Here is an 18,825-nt window from a genome sequence, read left to right as displayed (position 1 = left end):
GCCCTTATACACTTTGATTGGACTCGATTTTTTTGTATTACCAAAAATAAATGGTCTACGCATGATGTGAATTCCTAAAAGTGAGTAAACACATGGCATGGTTGTTTTTGAATTTGTTTTTTTTTTGTATGAAATTGTGTATTTCTTGTTGGAATTCCTAATAAATTAAATAAACAAATAAAAGTCGTTGACAGTTGTCTCAAAGAACCCGAACTGATCCTTTGGTGATGCCCACCATATGTATTTGTCCTAGAAGAAGACGCCTGACCTACCTACATAATAGCACCTTTTTTTTTTTTTTTTTATCGACGTAAAATCATCAAATGACCCCTCCCGCTGTGGGTTAGCAGCGGTGAGGGAGTGTCAGACTCTTACTGACTAAAATCGTCGTGTTCCGTCATAGGCCTTTTATGTACCAGGGCCGCGGTATCTCTTTCGAACAACCCGCAGCGACATAATAGCACCTCCGCTCTACTTTCGTTACTCCGTGGTATATAGAATCTACAGCTACCTAAGTAGCGCGGGAGTTGCCATCATAAGGTTTTTTTGTCAAATTAAAAACATGACATGGCACCTCGTTTGTCACAATCAGAGCCATTTGTAAGATTACAAGGTTAAATGTAATTGATGTCTGTAATGCTTTATTTTAACATTACCCTTGACAGTTTTTTTTTTAAGTTACGCAAATTGTCTTTGTGCTTAGAACTTTTTGTTTTAAGTGAGTATGAAGTATTCATATTTAGCACCAGGGTCTTTTTAAACCTGTTAATGATCTACCCAGATGTAGGCTTACTGTTTAAGGTTACTTTAGTTTTAACAAGTTCTGTTAACAATATTTAACTGTTTTACCGCAGATTAAAATTAACTTCTATTAATGTAATATATATATATAATAACAAATATCAAATTAAAATAGGAAGCGTATTCAGCAAAACTTTTAGTAGTTTATATTCAATTAGTTCCTATAACGATTCTCGGTTAATTTCCGCTCTTAAACTAAACATAAGTACGTATTGAAATCTAATTAATACCGTGTAATTAATAAGATGTAAATAATCTGTTTCTTAGATAATAAATAATGTTTTCTATGCCAATAGATAAAAGGTATTAGCCGCCAATCCTAAGTCGTAACAGTCAATTAGGGAAAGAGTTACTCTCTTTGAGTCACGTTTGAGGAAGAAATCAGACTTTTAAAGGATTTAAACACGAAACGGAATTGCCTTTTAGTGAAGTTTTAAAGCTAAGTTTATCTTTAATGTTTAGTTTAGCTAGTGATATTGTGCATGCTGCGGTCTCCTATAAGTGAAAGAGTACACCGAAAATATTTCCATTGTTTTATCATACCTATGTCATGTTATGTGTAAATCTTTTGTTGGAGATCCTAAATAAAATAAATAAATGTTTCGCGTTTACATATTAACTGGCTACTTCTTCTGGCTTCATCTGTGTTGAGATTGTTCTACTTCGCTCATATGGATAAAAACTACCTCCAAAGACCTTGTTATCTTCACAGTTACTTATATGGAAACGTAAAACAAATAAACCAAAGTTATATGCAAAATTAGTACCCAATAAATGGAAAGGATATATGGTCGACTGCAAATTAATTTACAATTCTGTCAATACCCTAATAAAGTTTTATAGTACAATTGTTTTACTACTCACAAATCACAATAGATGACCGATATAAAGTGTACGAACCTTCCACCAACCCAGTACTAATTACTTAATTATCTAACGAGGTTTTCGAGCATTGAACCAACTGGAGACGCCTTTGCCTTCTCTTCTGCCAGAGATACGGGACCACCGCGCCGCAAACTCTTGTGAAATATTGTCGGGTGCTTATGTAACTATGTGATTAAAAATATTTACGCACGTGTAAGAATATAATAGATTTATTCTATGAACATACAAATGCGGATACCTAAACAAAAGAAATTCGCCAAGAAAGCCATGCCACTCTCAGCTACCACCATTTGTTGCCTTTGCCTTGCCCCCGCGCAAACTGGCAAACTTTTTCACACAGTGGCGGTTCCTTTCCTGTTAGTTAAATATTCTAAGAACGAGACCGTTAATTAGAGTTAATGTTTAATGAACAATAAATAATGTGGAGATAAAATAATAAAAGTTTTGTTCAATAGTGCGTATCATCGTGAGAGAACAGCGGTTTGTCTGTAAAAATGTTCATTGCTTGCGAAAGTTGCATTGAAAAATAAAAGAATAAGCACGTTAGATTGTAATCATTTTTGTACAATAAGCGCATAATTGAGATGAAATATGTTGACGAGCAATTAATTAATCATCTAGTTCTGAGTATGCACTGCATGCGAGTGGATTCGATTCCCGAGTCACGAATATTTCGCATTATTCAAACCTTTTACTGCCAATAAATACTTAAAAAAATGGGAAAATAAATTTTCCCCTACTTTTTCTTCTAAGTCATGACAATCTTTGAAAAACAGCTTTCCCTAATAAGTCTAGCCTTTCAGCACTTTATGTTAAGTCGAGTTCGCTGACAACCAACGAGGTTATATTTACGAGTCTCCCACAGCCGCTTCCAGGCGAACGCAAATACACAATTATATTCTATCATAAATTTACTCAGTGCCAACATTAATCAGTTCGAAAACTGGAGAAACAATGGAAGACCAGGCTCGGTGTATACACTGCAGGACAGTCCGGGTAAAGCTATCTAAACCAAGCTTAAATTAATGTACCACGCATTTGAATTCAATACAATTTACAATGTACTATTGTGATATTCTTGCTAATAGTGCAACCAAATGTTGTTACTTTGAGAACGATGCCACGTTGCATTCAAAAGACTTCAACGCGTTTTCTCAGGCAGTGAATGCAAGGAAATATGAAAAAACACCGCTTTGATACGGCTGATATGAACGCTTTTTGCAATACAGAGAACTGCTTAATTAGAACCTGCTTTATAGCCTGCTTGTGTAGTGTGCTGACCTTAGAAGTAAATGGTGAAATGAGTTTTATTTGCGCATAATTTCACCGGCGCCGGAATGCAGGCAGTAAAAGTTATAACTAAGATTTAGGTGACATTCACTAGGAAATATACTGCTAAAAGAAAACTCAATTATCTAAGCAAAGGAAATGAATTCTTAGTGTATGGGAACCAATTAGTGAAATACAGTCACCGTTAGGAAATGCAAGAACAAATACGTGTGCGGTATTTAGCCGTTAATGCATACTTATAGCGGCAAAGTTTTTGTCAACTTGTTTCTTAATTGGATTATCCTACAATGCAACCTTCCGTTGCACTTCGAGCACGCACGGTACGCTCTGATTAACACGAGCACACGCGAATTTAAACTCTATGTGTATAGGATTAAGATTCAGTTTCATCAAAAAAATTCTCAGCATGTGAAACAAACCATAATTACGTGCTAAACAATGCTAAGAGCAATGTTTAAAAACTAGGGCTCTAGGAACTCACGCGAAATAAGGCCTTACCAACACTTGCGGTTGATACGGAGACATCTACTTTCGTCCTGGTTTGCGAAAGTGAACCTTATGGCTTGAAGAATAAGGGATATTTTTATGGGGGGTGGTTATCGCAACGCTTGACTGCGGTTTCCGCAGAATGCCATTGTGTTGCACTGTCATCTCAGATATATGTCACTGTTATAAGATCGACGATGGCTTGACGTCCGCCGCGATACTAGATACGTTTGTCTATGGTCACGCTAGGATCTGGCGCAGAGGATGCACCACTGGATGGTACGGTCACCTTGGGATGTCTCAGCAGTGAATAAATGGAGATACGTTACAACAGGCTATGGACAGTAGTACTATAATCTATAGCGAAGGAACACAAACCTTAACTTGTGTCTCTTAACTTTATACTAATTTATAATGAATATGTATGGCTCCACTTTCAGAATCACATTCGACTTTTTTCCCGTACCCAGTAGTTATTGGATAATGTTTGCTCATCGTATGCGGAAACTATTCGACTGCTACGGTCTACGGTTAAATACTGCTAATAACTAACTTCATGGTTTGACTACATTCTACTACGTTATCAAATGCATTATATCGCATATGACGAGGTTTTTGTATTTCTAGTTATTTTTATGTAAAGCAGAATCTGTTCCAAAGTTATTTAAGGTAATGTTTTCAACCCACAGAGATACCCATTTGTATATGTAAATATTTGCTAAAGCAAAACGCCAGTAACTGAACTCTGACCGAATTCTCGAAATATAATAGGAAAATTAAAAAAAATATTAATGCTAGTGATCGCATTTAAAAACACATTTGGTTGAGTTTCTTCTCATCGTATCATAACACCGAAAATTTCATGTTTTCGATGAATATGAATCATTTAAACTCAACATTCAATACTCCATCTTATATAATAACGAGTGGCGTCAAGTCATAAATAACAGTTGTCACCTCGTCTGACAACTCCATCACTGCTCGGCCCGAGGCGCCGAGTTCAAGGTCATCCATAAATTTACCATTTCCCACGGCCCTACACAAATACCACCATACAAAATGTCACAAAAACCATTGCACCCAATTGGCCCATTCATTATTTTTTACATCAGATCGATAACCGCGAATAACTAAGCGGTATTTCTGATCGCATTAAAACTCAATGAACGCATACTTTCACGGAAAATGGCCGTTTATACGCGACAAAAAAAGTAAAGCGGCCTACTTTCTGAGGCGTCATCTAGAGGATGTTATTGTTCTTCACGGCTCACTATACAGTGTGTTCAAAGCACGTTGTTTGACTACAAGTACCGCCTGTCATATTAACCTGATTGACGAGAGCAAATGACGGAGTATCTGTAACTTAGTGCGTGTTCTTCCACAATTAAGGCGGTAATTCAATATTTTACATACAATTTGTGTCTGTGGTTAAAGTTAAACTTGTTTGTTGTGCCATTAGAAGGGTCTCTAGGATGTATCACTTTTCTACTTTATTTTATGATACTTTATGCGTTTTGGCTACTAATATTTATAACCTTTAAAGTTATGGTTTCAAAATATCTTTTTATATTTATCTTGAATAGTTTGTTGTTTTGTAACCATGTATCGTACATATTTGGATTTTTTTATGCAAATAGATATTTTCTAAATTTCTTTCGCCTTTCAAAATATGCGTGATTAATTTTAAATGAAGAGCCGAGCCACTGGAGCCACAATAATATTTGGCTTTCTTTTTTCACACTGACTCATGGGGATTGCATTTTTGATATGCATAAACGGTTTCAAAATGCACTCACGAATTAAATGTCAAAACTTTCATCGCGAGAGCGTCGCCATGTGTCCCGGTGCCACACTTGCGGGACACGCGCACGCGCGCCGAATATTTACCACATTCAGATACACTTCATTACCGAATGCCATTACCGACAATGACTACCAGTTAAATAGCAATAAATGTAGAAAGTCATCCAAGCTTTCTTTGCGGTTATCAAATTTAAATGTAATTGAACGGACGCTACTACTGTTCGTTGAGTAATTTCCTCTTACACCTTGATCAGCGCGGAAGCACATTGTTGTCGACCCAATAGCCGAGTTTCACACACGAGACGATTACCCATAAACAGACAACGTAAACGATAGATACCGACGAATAAGGAACGGTAACTCTGTTTAAGGCTACAAAAACTCCATTCAAAGTTCTGACCTCAACAAAATTATCTAACTGTTCGACACTTAATTTCCGAACGCACTACGCAGCGCACGTATGTTTCTTTACAAAACCTCCATTATGCGTTAGAATTTAAATTTTAAATTGGAGATAGAAACAAAATAAGTAAACTTTCTTAGGCCGATTGTAGGTGTGTACCTGTGTACTTGTGAAGACGAATTCTTTTGTGTAGAGTGAGGTTACCTCTTCTTGTATCGTCAACGGAGATGAATAGATTTAGAAGTTTCGCATTGGTGAGCTCGATACAAAGGAACGGCCCTAGTTACTCGCGTAATGCAGACAGTACAATGCCACTTCATCACGATTTACCAAGATGTGTTACGCGAGAAGCGATCATTGTTTTTCGAACAATATGACAAAATCCATCCAAATTATTTTTGCACTGTTCTGCAGCTTGATTTCTAGGGCAATAGCTAACTCTTGACTAATATTGTTAGTCACTGTCATCGAAATACATAGTAATGTTATAAGATAATAGCACATATAGATAGCATACAACTTGCAAAGATCGTAGTTGCATGCTAAGTTTACTACCGCCAAAGCATTTAATTATCTATCCTCAGATATAATTAAAAAGACATAACTTCTGCTAAAAACAAGCGCCGCCTAGGTAATCATAAATACTTTGAAAATCAAGTTCTTGGTAATGAAAATCTTAAGAGAAAAGGAAATTGATTAATGTAAAGTCGATAAAACGTTTAAGTATTAGTTTGACCGAAGCATTCCCATGTATACAGTCTTTCCTGGTAATGTTCTTGATGGTCCCAGCAGGTATGATGATGTTCTTGATGGTCCCAGCAGGTTTGCTGAAGAGTAACTGCAAATTGCAGATTTTAGTCGGCCGACTGTTTAGTCTGCAGTGTGCTGGTACTCTGTTAGTCCTTAGCACACAAGTCAACTCAAGCCGTTAATATAATTCGTACTTATCTCCCTACTGAATCGCACAATAAACGGAATCGTATCTAACGTAAACTCCTCAAAATCTGGATGCGAACGTTACGTTTGAATCCGTTTCCGAGTAGGCTACGACCTTAAGCTACTGTTCCTATTTAACATCCGATAAGTCTAGCACAACACACTAATAATATACACTATGTATGTTTCAAACCTTGTTACTAAAACTTCTTCGTCTCGCAAAATGTATTTATGCTGCTACTGGTCCAAGAAACTGTTACGAGTGGTCACGCCGTGCCAACTGACTATTAATTATTGAAGAATTACTTTCCGATGGAAGTCAAGCGATCAGTGAGGAGACCTAGACCTTACACTATAACTCTAGACAATAGGAATATTAATGAGCGCACTAAAAGTTATGTGTGAATACTGATCACTTTTTTCTGATCTTGAATTATGCAGGTGTTGTAAAACATTGAGATGCTTGCATCATCATCTTGTCAATTTCTTCAGGGTCATTTCCAACTTTTCTCAGTCTATAATGGACTAGAAACTCTGTATTTATACATATACCTACTAATAAATTAAACAGATTTTTCCTTTAATTGCTAGTTCTCTATGATAAATCAAAAAATTATAACATTAGCATTAATATTACAAACCTGTTCCAATGTTTAATTATAACTAATCTGTTTGAGCTGAAGAAATTATTTAAGATAGTCCAAGTATCGAGGAAGGGTAGGATAGGTTTCTTTTTGTCACGGGATGCTGCTAAAGACGCTAGCAGAGGCTATTCTTCATATTATTAGTGGAATCTTGTTATACACGTATTATGTAGATTGTTATGACATCAGCTACTAAAAAGAAGGAAAACTTTCCGTCAATAATAACTTAATTACCTAGAGAAACGTCATCGTCATTCTCAACATTTCGTATTACAAGTAATACCTATGTAATTTGGCGAACAGCAAAATCCGTGTAATATGATATAACAGAAGTTTGTTGAAAGTGTTTGATGTTAGGTTTTGATGGACGGCGGCGTGTGAGCTCGTCGTCTATGTTCCTGTAGTCAGAGAGCGGAACGCGCCCGTCGCCGCCTGCATCCGACGACCTAATGCCCGATTTCACTTGATTTTTGCATCTTATTCATACTTGTTCTCTTATAAATAGTGTTTTATTTAATCAGAAGCAGATTTTTTGTGATGCATATCTTATCTTTTATCGGTGTTTGGTATCTTTGAATGCTCACACAAATAAAATAAACAAAATGCATTTTACAACTATGTTTTAAAATACATATTATATGTATGTAGATGATTCCTAAAATTGAAATAAAAACAGATTTTTAGCTCATTCTCGTCGCCGTTCGTTATTTAATAAATGATGGAGCTTTTTAATTAATGTAACAAATTAAAAAAGGTCCGTGAACTCTCATAATTAGCATCTTTAGATATTAATTAATCTATAAGAAAATACCGCTTTATTTGCTCTTATATATTAACTTAATAGATTGACACTTTTGAATTATACTGGATCAAATCCATAAAATATTTCGTATAGACAAACATTCGCAATATTATTACAAATTAATAGTTAAACAGACTTTTAATACTTATAATAAAAATAAATAAAAAAATATCAAAAATAGAAAGCATCTGTTTATCTATTCTGTAATACCATTGCATTCTAAAAGGCGCATCTAAAGCTTCTACATTCAAATTCACACACACACCTATGCACGAATGCAAAAAATGCGACCACCGCAACTCCACATTTGGCAGTCTCGATCTGTCAATAAAATACGCAAAACTAACAGCAGCTCGTTTTGTATAGCAGACACGACAGGAGTACAGCTAGCTGCCTATAATATAATCACTTATTCAACGAGACTGCACCTGTCTCCATGGTACTAATTCTTAGAGCCCGCGCAGAATAACAAATAGACCACATTCTTCGCATGTGTTGTGTATTTCCCTAAACATTGTGCAAGTGAGCCATTAGGAGTAAGCTGTTAGTGTAATAAGCTAAAGTATTTGTAGCAATACTTATGTCATTGTGGAAGTCAGTTCTAAAGTAGCTATACGAGTGATCATAAATACAAGAAGATATTTACCGCAATTTTATATAGAGTACCTTTTATCTGACAGGGCCTTTTTTGCCTTTTGTCCTTAATTTCGTGCCTTATAATCTTCCACCACAGGAATTCGAAAGAGAAGCCCAAAAGCATAAACAAACATTTCCAAGATATAATAATGATTTTCTTTTTTAAATCTCATTTTTGCAATCAACACTAGAATCACCATTTTACTGCGTAAATCAACCTTTCTCAACGTATTGATTTCGCTACTGTATTCACAGTCTTGATGCACTTGTTCAGTAACTTTCAAAACCAGCCACAACTCTTCAACATTAATATTCTAACAGCAAGATTAAATACCCCTAATTGCTATTTGCCATGCCAGTACAGACATTTAGTATTTATAGCACTAAATTAAGGTCATTGCAATTATATTTTCTTTTTCGCTCGTAAATCCCGAGAGATGACGGAGAATCGCGAATGTGATGCGCTCGCGACGACAACGACCGCTGTTGTTAACAACTGGAGCATGAACGCGGTTTCTCGATCAGATGAAAATATTTAGCTGATTGAAGAACACTGCGATTCGTTACGCGATACTCGAGATATTGGATATTATAGATGAATAATACTTACTTGTGAAGTTTGTTGATTTATATTTTAAGTTATAAATAATTTAACTTAGAATGGACAATCATGACGATTACGATAAGATGAATCTATTTTTCTTACTTTAGTCACAATTCACCAATAATCGACACTAACTTTAGATTAGATTTCAGGATTATCTTTGAATAATACCGTTCTGCCATTACATTTATTTACAACGACAAATTATACCTTTAATAGCTAGTTCACTCAACGTTACCCAAGCTACAAAGATGACACACAAAGATGTATTCAGCTTTCCACATCTCTTCTGAAATACTAATTGCAGTAACGACCGTATTCATGTAGCTATTCATTAAGTTTAACTATCTGTACTAAATCATTCTAGTTTCAGTTAATGTCATAAATGTCATATTGAACAAAATATGTACATCGTTAAATACTCTTAATTAGAATATACGTCATTCAAAAGGCTATACCAAAGGTTGATTGGGAACTTCACAAGTGTTCTCTGTTAATATGCATTCCTATTGCAAGTTCTTACCAATAAACGGTTATAGGAAATGCATTTTCCTAACGGCCGGAGAGAGCTTAGTGACCGTGATTGGTAATCATTAGGTGGCGAAGGAAATTGGCGCCTATTAGTCTCACTAGTCTGGGAGCCAACAGAAATGAACCACTCTATTCATAAAGGTTAAATAAATAATAGATATCCTAGTTGTCATTGTTTTGTTGAACTATTTAGTTTTTATGATGATGAGTCCAAACCACCATAATTGAACTTAAAATCACGTGTCTGTAGTAAGGATAGCGTGTAACATGAAACGTAGAAATGTCAACCAAATCCTCACCTAGAACAAAACATAAACAAAACCTACATAACCGATGACAAAGTACATAACGTGCACGACAACGGTAATTAACTTCCGAGTGCTTCAGAGAAACACAACTGTTCGACGACAATCATTTTACACACAATGATGACTAACAGGAATCAACTGAGAAAAAGAAATGAGGAACATTGGAAGAATGTCAAAGAAATAACATAAAGACGGATGTCTATTATTACAGTAATTGACGAACAAATGATTCGCGATTGTTAGTCAAAGGTTAAACCTTTATCGGCGGAATAACAGTATTTCTTTAGCTCGTTATCTTGTTAACACTGCATGTGTATGGGATCGGAATTGACTCCTTACATTGTTCTTCTGCCCTTCTTCCGTTGAATATAAAGAAAAAAATGTGTTCTCACCACTAACTGAACTGGAATATAAGTCTTATATCCATTACTTCGTTATAGTCACAATTTTCGTACACTACTTTCTCTTCACACAAAGATTGCCAAAACAATCACAATAGCTTACAATAAAACAATGGTGATAATGAATTACTCTCAACACTCAACAAAACAAAACATAATCTAAAAACCGGAATGATTACAATAAAGCATAAAAACTAATGAAACAAACAAAATAAATTGCATGTCCTCTCACTCTTTGCGCTAACGACCGAGTATTCCATATCAAATTAGCATACGGAATCGTAGCAATACTAGAAGCAACTTCCAGCTGCGGGAAATCTTGAAAGTTTATGTCTAACATGGAAATCTATTCCCAAGCGAGCTGCATGGTTAACGAATCAGGCCTATCTTTAAAACATTCAACATGCAGTGCATTTATATCATAAACAATAAACAGGGAATGTATAAAATGTTGACAGCACAACAAGACAAAAACTAGTATTCCTGCCCTTTACAAGAAAACACAATGAATAAATAATTCAATAAGACGATCCCCGTTTTGCATAATAACACAGTTTGCTTGAATAGAAACATGTATCATATGGAAATATCTGCTAGACAGCATGCCATAGAAACACCCCTGTCCAGTCGTAATCATGGAGGACCACACATTCAACATGACATCACAGAAATTATATGTATAGTTAATGATTCTGTAAATACATCTTTGACGTCGACAAAATTAAAGTACAATCATCGCTTTCTATTTCCTAGTTATAGATATTCTACATGCCACCTAACTGGCATTTCAGTTCTTTTAACGAGACTTTTAGTAAAACATTTAATTTTAAAAAATAATGTAGGTTTATCTCTAAGAAAGTTAGTCATGGTTATCCTTCCGTGGTGAAACTTCTAGGAGCCAGAAACTAAATGTTTTGGCTCACAGCCACATGAAGCGCAGTTTAAACATCGCGTTAATGCACTGGGAATTCCGAAGAACTTTGATAGTGTAACTAAAACTTGTAACATTCGGTCTGAATACCTCGGGCTTTGCGGGAAACTTCATAAACACACAGCCTTCAGCGTGCATTAAATTCATTAAGCTCAGCTGTTGTAATCATCACAACATTACATTTCCTGGTATGAAGGACTTTTTACGATAAAGGTTTTAGTGCAAATATAAAGTAGAAATTAAATTAAATGGATCCTGTAAAATACGAGATGGCAGTGAAAATTGTCCTCGAATCTCGTTTCGTTTAGTTCCTTATGTACATTTGATCGTTTTGTAAATACGTCTGTAGCTTTGAGCAATATACTACTGTGGTAGAGTATGTAAAAGTACAGAAGTTAAGTACGTTAGCATCGAAGTCAACGCACCATTGTCAGGTCCCGGCAACAATGATCGAGATAAAGTTGACAAAAAGAGCGCACTGCCACTGTCTGCCGTGTCATTCACCCGCTCGTGGAAATCGATGTTTATATCTCTAACTTTAATCGATTCGACAAACAAATCAAATTTTACAAAGTCGCCATTTTATCCCCATCATTCGTTTGGTATTAAATGGCAATTAACCAAGGCAGTCGTGCGTGACCGTTGAATCTCGAGATAAGCACAGATACATTTTGATATTCGCTGTGTATAGTGCAGGTTACTATTTGATTCCGGACACACTACATATACGGAATAACACCATGAACGTCGACCTGAACAATGAGAGCGCTCAGACTTGAACACTATAATCATTATAAAAGTAGCTGAAGAAAGTGCTTACCTCTTGGGCACACTAATCCGTCGCTGCCGGAACAGGTGGTCCATTGTTCCTGAGCTCTGCTTTGTCTTTACACTTAAGCTCGGCCGCTCCCACACAAATATAGGAAATTACAAACTTTCACTTAATCTTATGTCTATGTTCCGGAATGTCCACAGAAGTTTTTTAACTTGGAATTTGAACTGATAACACTGAGTCCACACTGTCCACTGAAACCCTTAGGTGTTCCTTATAACTTTACACGGTCCAGTGGCTCCGGGACCTGTTTTGTACCACGTCCCACTAAGTACGATAATACTCTTCAGAGATATGGTCTGCAACAAAAAATGTAGGCTTCATTTTATAGTTAACACAAATTAACAGAGCTCAGGTGAGCGTGAAATATTTTCAATTAATTTTTCGCTACAAAACAGTAAGCACTTAAAAAGTAATTAAACTTAACACTTCAAACTATATCTTGCAAATATTTAAAAAAAGGATAAAAGGTCCTACATATTGACTTTAAAACTACTTTCAACCATAGATCTATTTGCTTTCAACGAAGATTTAATACAATAATCCTAGCCAATGGATCACTAGTCAAATAACAGTTCAAGTTTCGATCGTCAATTGCAAATTTCTTACTAAATGTTTTGGCTAACAAAGTCAATGGCCCGAGAAAGTAACAAATATGATATCAAGCAAAGACAACAACACAGCATTAATTGTTAGTATCTGGTATCATTTTGGCGGCAATTACATTCGCGCGGAGAAAGTGAAGGCGAGCGATGCGCCGGCGCAGCTCCTCTCGCCGTATTAACATTAATCAAGAGCAGAGCTCTAGTAACAATTGTAATTTATCTTTGTTTGTAGTTGACAGACTTGTCTATTGTTACGCATTGTGTAGTAGTAAGAAAATAAATGAGTGTTTACAAAATTGAAAACGTTTCCTATAAAATGTATTATAATAGGTAGTATAGGTACGTATCGTATATGCGATTTGGACTGCTAAAATGACAGCTTCTAGGATGTAATATTTTGTCCGTTTATAATACTTCTCGAAATAGTATTTTTTAACATAAGGATAAATTAATTAAAAAACCTATGCAATCATTTTATTTTTAAAATGTAGAAAAAAATAAAATTAGATATTGTTTTTGATGTCATAGTTTGTAACTTAATAAAACTAGCTGGTGGTGACACTGATCCAAAAAGTCGTGTCCATAATGTTGCGATATAAATTCTTTGCTAGAACACCGACATGCGAAAAAGTTGGTAGCGTTTACTTAATTACATTCCACAATAAAATTACTCCACTCGCGTGATGTGTGATTTTTTTACTGACTTACATATTTTTTCATTTACCTTGACTGATCATGCAAATATTGAGATGCATTCCTTGTTGCTAATATTTTTTTATTCAATAACATCGAAAAATTAAAGATATTTTTTTTATTGCAAAAAAGTCCAAAATAAATTATTTTACTATTTTTAATTTGAAGCACAAGTCACTAAAATAATTTTGAAATGAACAAAAATCCTATTAGTTTTTTGAACGTCAGTTTCGCGCGACTTTCTACCGCGTGCGTGAGTTTCGAGCCGGCTCGGGACGTGCGGCCGCGGGGCCATGTGGCAGAGCACTGAAGCAGACGCTCGTAGTGTAATCACTACGCTAGCGATGCCATCCCATCCCCTGCTGAGAACAGCCCTCAGAAATACAGGTAGCTATGGCAGCTTGAAGCATTCGTGCTTATAAACTTTCAGCAATAGTGCCCAGTGCTGTATTTTAAAGTTAATTTAAATGCGCTGAAAACTAACTGAATTAAACCTGTTTGGAAATACTTACGTTGGTACCTTTACTCCTTTTACAATGATACCTTACACCTGTTTGATATACCTAATTACCTACGCATAGCAGCAATCATAAGTAAAACGAATTTTATTAAAATAGAGCACCTAAAAAGTATGTCTACCTTCTGTTAATTATCACATTAGAAATTTTATACATGTAAAGCACCCATTACCATTCAGAAGGTGTTAAATATAAATCATTTGCAGTCTAGATATGTCAGTCATTTTGAACAAAGGTACAATTATCACATTTCACATTGCGTGTCTTGGACTGGACACGCGATCTGAGAAGAGTCAATTAATTTAAAAAATATAAAGTCCCCATATCCTATGAGCTAAGTTGAGTGTACCTAGTTATTACCATGCTTGTGTAAGAAAAATCGCATAGGTAATTGGAATTAATATTTTTCGGTCTGATTGCGTCTGCGCGTCGTAAATAACGTAAGCATATATTTACTAGTTAACGGTAAGTGCGATTATTGGCATAACGATAGGTGTGCTGTAACTACCGATGCTCATCAAATAATAGTGGATTCATGCTCGTGTTCAGCATGTTCAGTTATTATTTGCTCGTTACTGGCTATTGCCTAGAGCATTGCTAAAATAAATATCGTATTTTTATTTGTTTTGCTGTTTTATAAATTTGAAATTAGATTGCCTTGATCTCAGTGCTTTTATTTATGAAGAAAGCTTTCATGGTTAGGTACTCTGTATAGAACTGCACTATAGGTACCTGCTTATGAATCCTACTTATCCACTTACTGTTATTTTCGTTTGTTTTTTATTTTATCTGTTACTTATTACCTAGGTATGCATCCAGATGAAACAGCCTAATCTACGTAGGTATATATTAGGCTCCACTTGCTGAAAGTCAGTCATCTGGGTTCCGTGCCCTAATATTGTTTTCGCTCCTCTGTCCGTCCGTCCGTCCGTCCATCCGTCCGTCTGTCACCAGGCTGTATCTCATGAACCGTGATAGTTAGAGAGTTGAAATTTCCACAGATGATGTATTTCTGTTGCCGCTATAACGACTGATTTTGGGGGGCTCCCAGCAAACGAGATTTTTTTGCTCATTTTTTTTTCGCATACGCTAATACGCTATCCCATGAAGTCCCATCACCTTGTTATTTTTACATAATTTTTGTGACTTCACTATTTTCTACAAATAGAACCAAACAATGAGATAAGAACCGAAATGCGATCGGACAACAAATAGAAAGCGTTTATGAACGAATGTGTTTATAAAAATAAATTGTTACATAAACAAAAAAGAATCCTCTTACAATAACAATCGTCTTAGAATACATACATGTTTTTTTACAGGCTCCTAATGGGTGAGTCTCACTCAGTGAGTCCCACCGAGTCGAGAGTATTGGAAACTGAACTCTAAGAGAAAGTTCTAATGACAGCCACATTCAGCTGTTGACATGATCAAATATTAGCATAATGTGCCTGCTACAGGTGTTACGTTATGACTGGCACTATATGAAACACTAAGTAATCTACGGTAGCTAGATTTCTCCTCACACTTTCCTCTCATGTGTAAAAGCTTGAACCTCGAACTGATGTGAATCATCACTTTCAATGGTACGTATGTATCTACCTGCTGTCGGATTCTCGCCACAGAGTGTCTTTGGTTAGCACGTGTGCCTAGAATTTTCAGCCGTTTTAAGTGTTTTGGTGAACTTTTGTGACTTAGTTTTGTGTTTGTGTGTTGTCCTTGTGTTTGTTTCCAGTGGTGTACTGTTATTTCGGTAACTTACTAGTTGTCTATAAGCATAATGGATCAAAATAAACCTCCCGATCCCGATCCTCCCGACATCTCTGCATATGCTCCTCTTTCCCCCAACTATCCGCTATCCCAACTCGCTGATGTTGCTTGCAGCATCGCGGACTCCCAGACCCCATCAACCTCGTATACCAGGAAACGCTCCGGAGATGATGCTAACATTGGCGTGTCAACCCCGCCATCCAAACAACAAAGAAACCTAGTTGGCCGCAGCAGGTACTCAGCTACTGATAAGGCACCTTTTATCGTTCATGTCTCTCGATTGGAGCCCCAGCCTAACGCCGGTACCTCTCTACACCCTGTTACTTTCGGAATATTCCTACAAAAACATAATATTACTAACGTTGTCCGTGATGGTGTTAAAAAAGTTGGTAGGAACCGTGTGTCTGTAGAGTTTAAATCCCCTCAGGATGCAAACTCATTTATTATTAACAGCATTTTACATAAGAACTGCTATGTTGCCTCAATCCCCACTTTTAATATAACTAGGATGGGAGTTGTGACTGGTGTTCCCACAGATTTAAATGAAGAGGAAGCCCAAAAATATCTACTTACAGGTCCCTTCAGGTTGTGGTGAAATCCTGAAAGTTCGTCGCATAAGCAGGAAAGTAGTTATAGATGGAGTAACTGAATTCAAGGCAACAGAGACATGTGTACTTACCTTTGATGGCCAAGTATTGCCTCAAAGAGTTTTTTGCTGTTACACTTCCCTTCCAGTTCAGCAATATGTTTATCCCACCATCCAGTGCCGTAAGTGCTGCAGGTTTGGTCATGTGGAACTAGTGTGTCGGTCCAAGCCTCGCTGCAGTAAGTGCGGCCATGATCACCCTGGTGATGGTTGCAGCACTTCTGAGGCGGAGGCATTCTGTGTGCTCTGCTCAGGGAATCATTTTGCAAATAGCAAGTCATGCCCGGAGTTGGGTAGACAGAAGGCCATTAAGACGGTTATGGCTGAGAAGTCCCTTTCATATGCTGAAGCTAGCAAATCTGTCCCACTTGCTTCTCGCAATTATGCGAATGCTGCAAAAGCAGTTCCCGCCCCACTCAGTCATACCGCAAAACTGTTTTCCTTAAGCCAAGGACCCATGCCCCTCTATCTCCCTCTTATGATAAAGCTGCCCATCAGCAGATTATTAACTCCCCTGCACCTTCACAGCCTGATGGCTGCGCTCTGAATAACCCATTCATTGATAGTAATGTTTCCTCAATAATAGATATACTTATTAAACTTCTATCTACAATCCTATCCACCAATAATACCCAATTACCGTCCAACGTTGCCTACCAATTAACTAACCTTTTATCAAATATTAGAAATGGCGCCTCGCCAAGTATTCCTTCAATGGAATGTGAGGAGCGTGTGGCATAAAAAGCACGACCTCATATTCCTCCTCAACAAATTCAAGCCTCTGGCTTGCTCTGTAGCTGAGACTTGGCTCACCCCGAGTCTCAGTTTTAATATACCACTATTTAATATTCTCAGATGTGACAGATCTGATGGCTATGGAGGGTCGGCTCTCCTTGTTAATAATCGTGTCCCCCTCTCCACCTTGTCCCTTCCGGTTCTGGATGGTGATATGAATATAGTTGCGTGTAGAATTGAGGGTATCACTGTTTTATCGGTGTATATTTCCCATCCTCAGCGTAGGTTTTTAACCACCATTAGGGACATTTTGAATAGCATAGTAGGACCTGTCCTGCGATTCTATAAAATTCGATCAACAACTCGCATTTCACTTCGATTCGTAATGTCATTTCATACTTTAGGGGAGGTAGGGGAGGGATGGGCACTTTTTCACATTTATTGCATAAAAAATCAGATTTTACAGATAATCAACTTTTATTGCCATTTCTTATGTTTGGCTAGATAAAATCAAAGAGCTATCCTAAAAATTACAATCAGTTTCAACATTACGAGATATTTAAACGGTTTAAATAAAACCGTCGACACGTCAAAATTTTGTTTAGTCTGACATGCTTTAGTTGGTACTTACGTAGTGTTTAAAGTTACTTTTTGCTTTTTATAGGGTTTATCGTTTATAACATTTTGTCATAATAATTGCGTACTTTTTTGGGTCGGGGGTTTTTTTAAATTTATAATTTTATTTTATTTCATGGTTTTTTAAAGGAGCTCCTTAATGTTTCCTTCTTTTTATGATGGGTTCGCTATATGCGATCTCAGCCAAAGGAAGCTGTTTAACAATCCTCATGACAAACTGGCTCTGGGAGAATTGCACAGATTGAGAAACAATAAAGATGGACCTTTGTTGATCCAGGGTTATATACCATTCTAGGGTTTCATCCCCCACATCCCATTTCCAGCATTAGGTTCTCGTCAATTAGAAACATGAAGAAAACTAGTCAAGACAAATTAAACGAGCCCAAACTCAAATTAAACGAGCCCAAACTCGGTGGGTTTACTAAAAGGCAGTTCAGGGTTACGTCTCCTATCTTCGTGTCCTAACAGCAGACCAGCTCAGTGGTTCCAGAAGACATTAGTATTTCAAATTTTAGATCCCACATATGCTTGCAAGTAAACTGAGCGTGTAACATTCCTATCACACCTAACAAACGAGCTGATGACCTTGAAGACCTGAACCGATTTCCACCAAACATAGCTAAGAACACTCCCGAATGACATTCCTTTTAAACAAAAAAAACCGCATTACAATCGGATCATCCGTTTGGGAGCTACGATGCCACACACACACACACACACACACAGACACGTCAAATTTATAACACCCCGTCGTTTTTGCGTCGGGGGTTAAAAGAATGGTTTGCGACGGGAAATTCCTAAAGATTTAATATAACGAGAAATACAAGAGGTATCAAAAGGTTAAAAAATAAAATTAACAGCTGATAAATATGGAGTCCCTAGATCAAGTTGGCAACGGTACCTGAAACAAGATTCTATAAAGGATTTTT

The 18,825-nt window shown here is 36.7% G+C and overlaps 1 protein-coding gene across 1 annotated transcript in view; it reads right to left on the bottom strand.

The window, feature by feature from the left end:
- Positions 1–13,893, bottom strand: part of LOC110380344 (heparan sulfate 2-O-sulfotransferase pipe) — a 78,026-nt gene extending 64,133 nt beyond the window's left edge. The window contains exons 1-2 of the mRNA XM_021340296.3: positions 13,623–13,893; positions 12,282–12,592 (exon numbers count right to left, since the gene is read on the bottom strand). Of these exons, the coding sequence (XP_021195971.3) occupies positions 12,282–12,325 (44 nt within the window). The 5' untranslated portion in view covers positions 12,326–12,592; positions 13,623–13,893. The remainder of the gene's footprint in view (positions 1–12,281; positions 12,593–13,622) is intronic.
- Positions 13,894–18,825: the final 4,932 nt, after the last annotated feature.

This window comes from Helicoverpa armigera, chromosome 11, assembly GCF_030705265.1.
Source record: "Helicoverpa armigera isolate CAAS_96S chromosome 11, ASM3070526v1, whole genome shotgun sequence".
In the NCBI taxonomy this organism is placed as follows: Eukaryota; Metazoa; Arthropoda; class Insecta; order Lepidoptera; family Noctuidae; genus Helicoverpa; species Helicoverpa armigera.
This window is presented reverse-complemented; position numbering and strand designations above follow the sequence as displayed.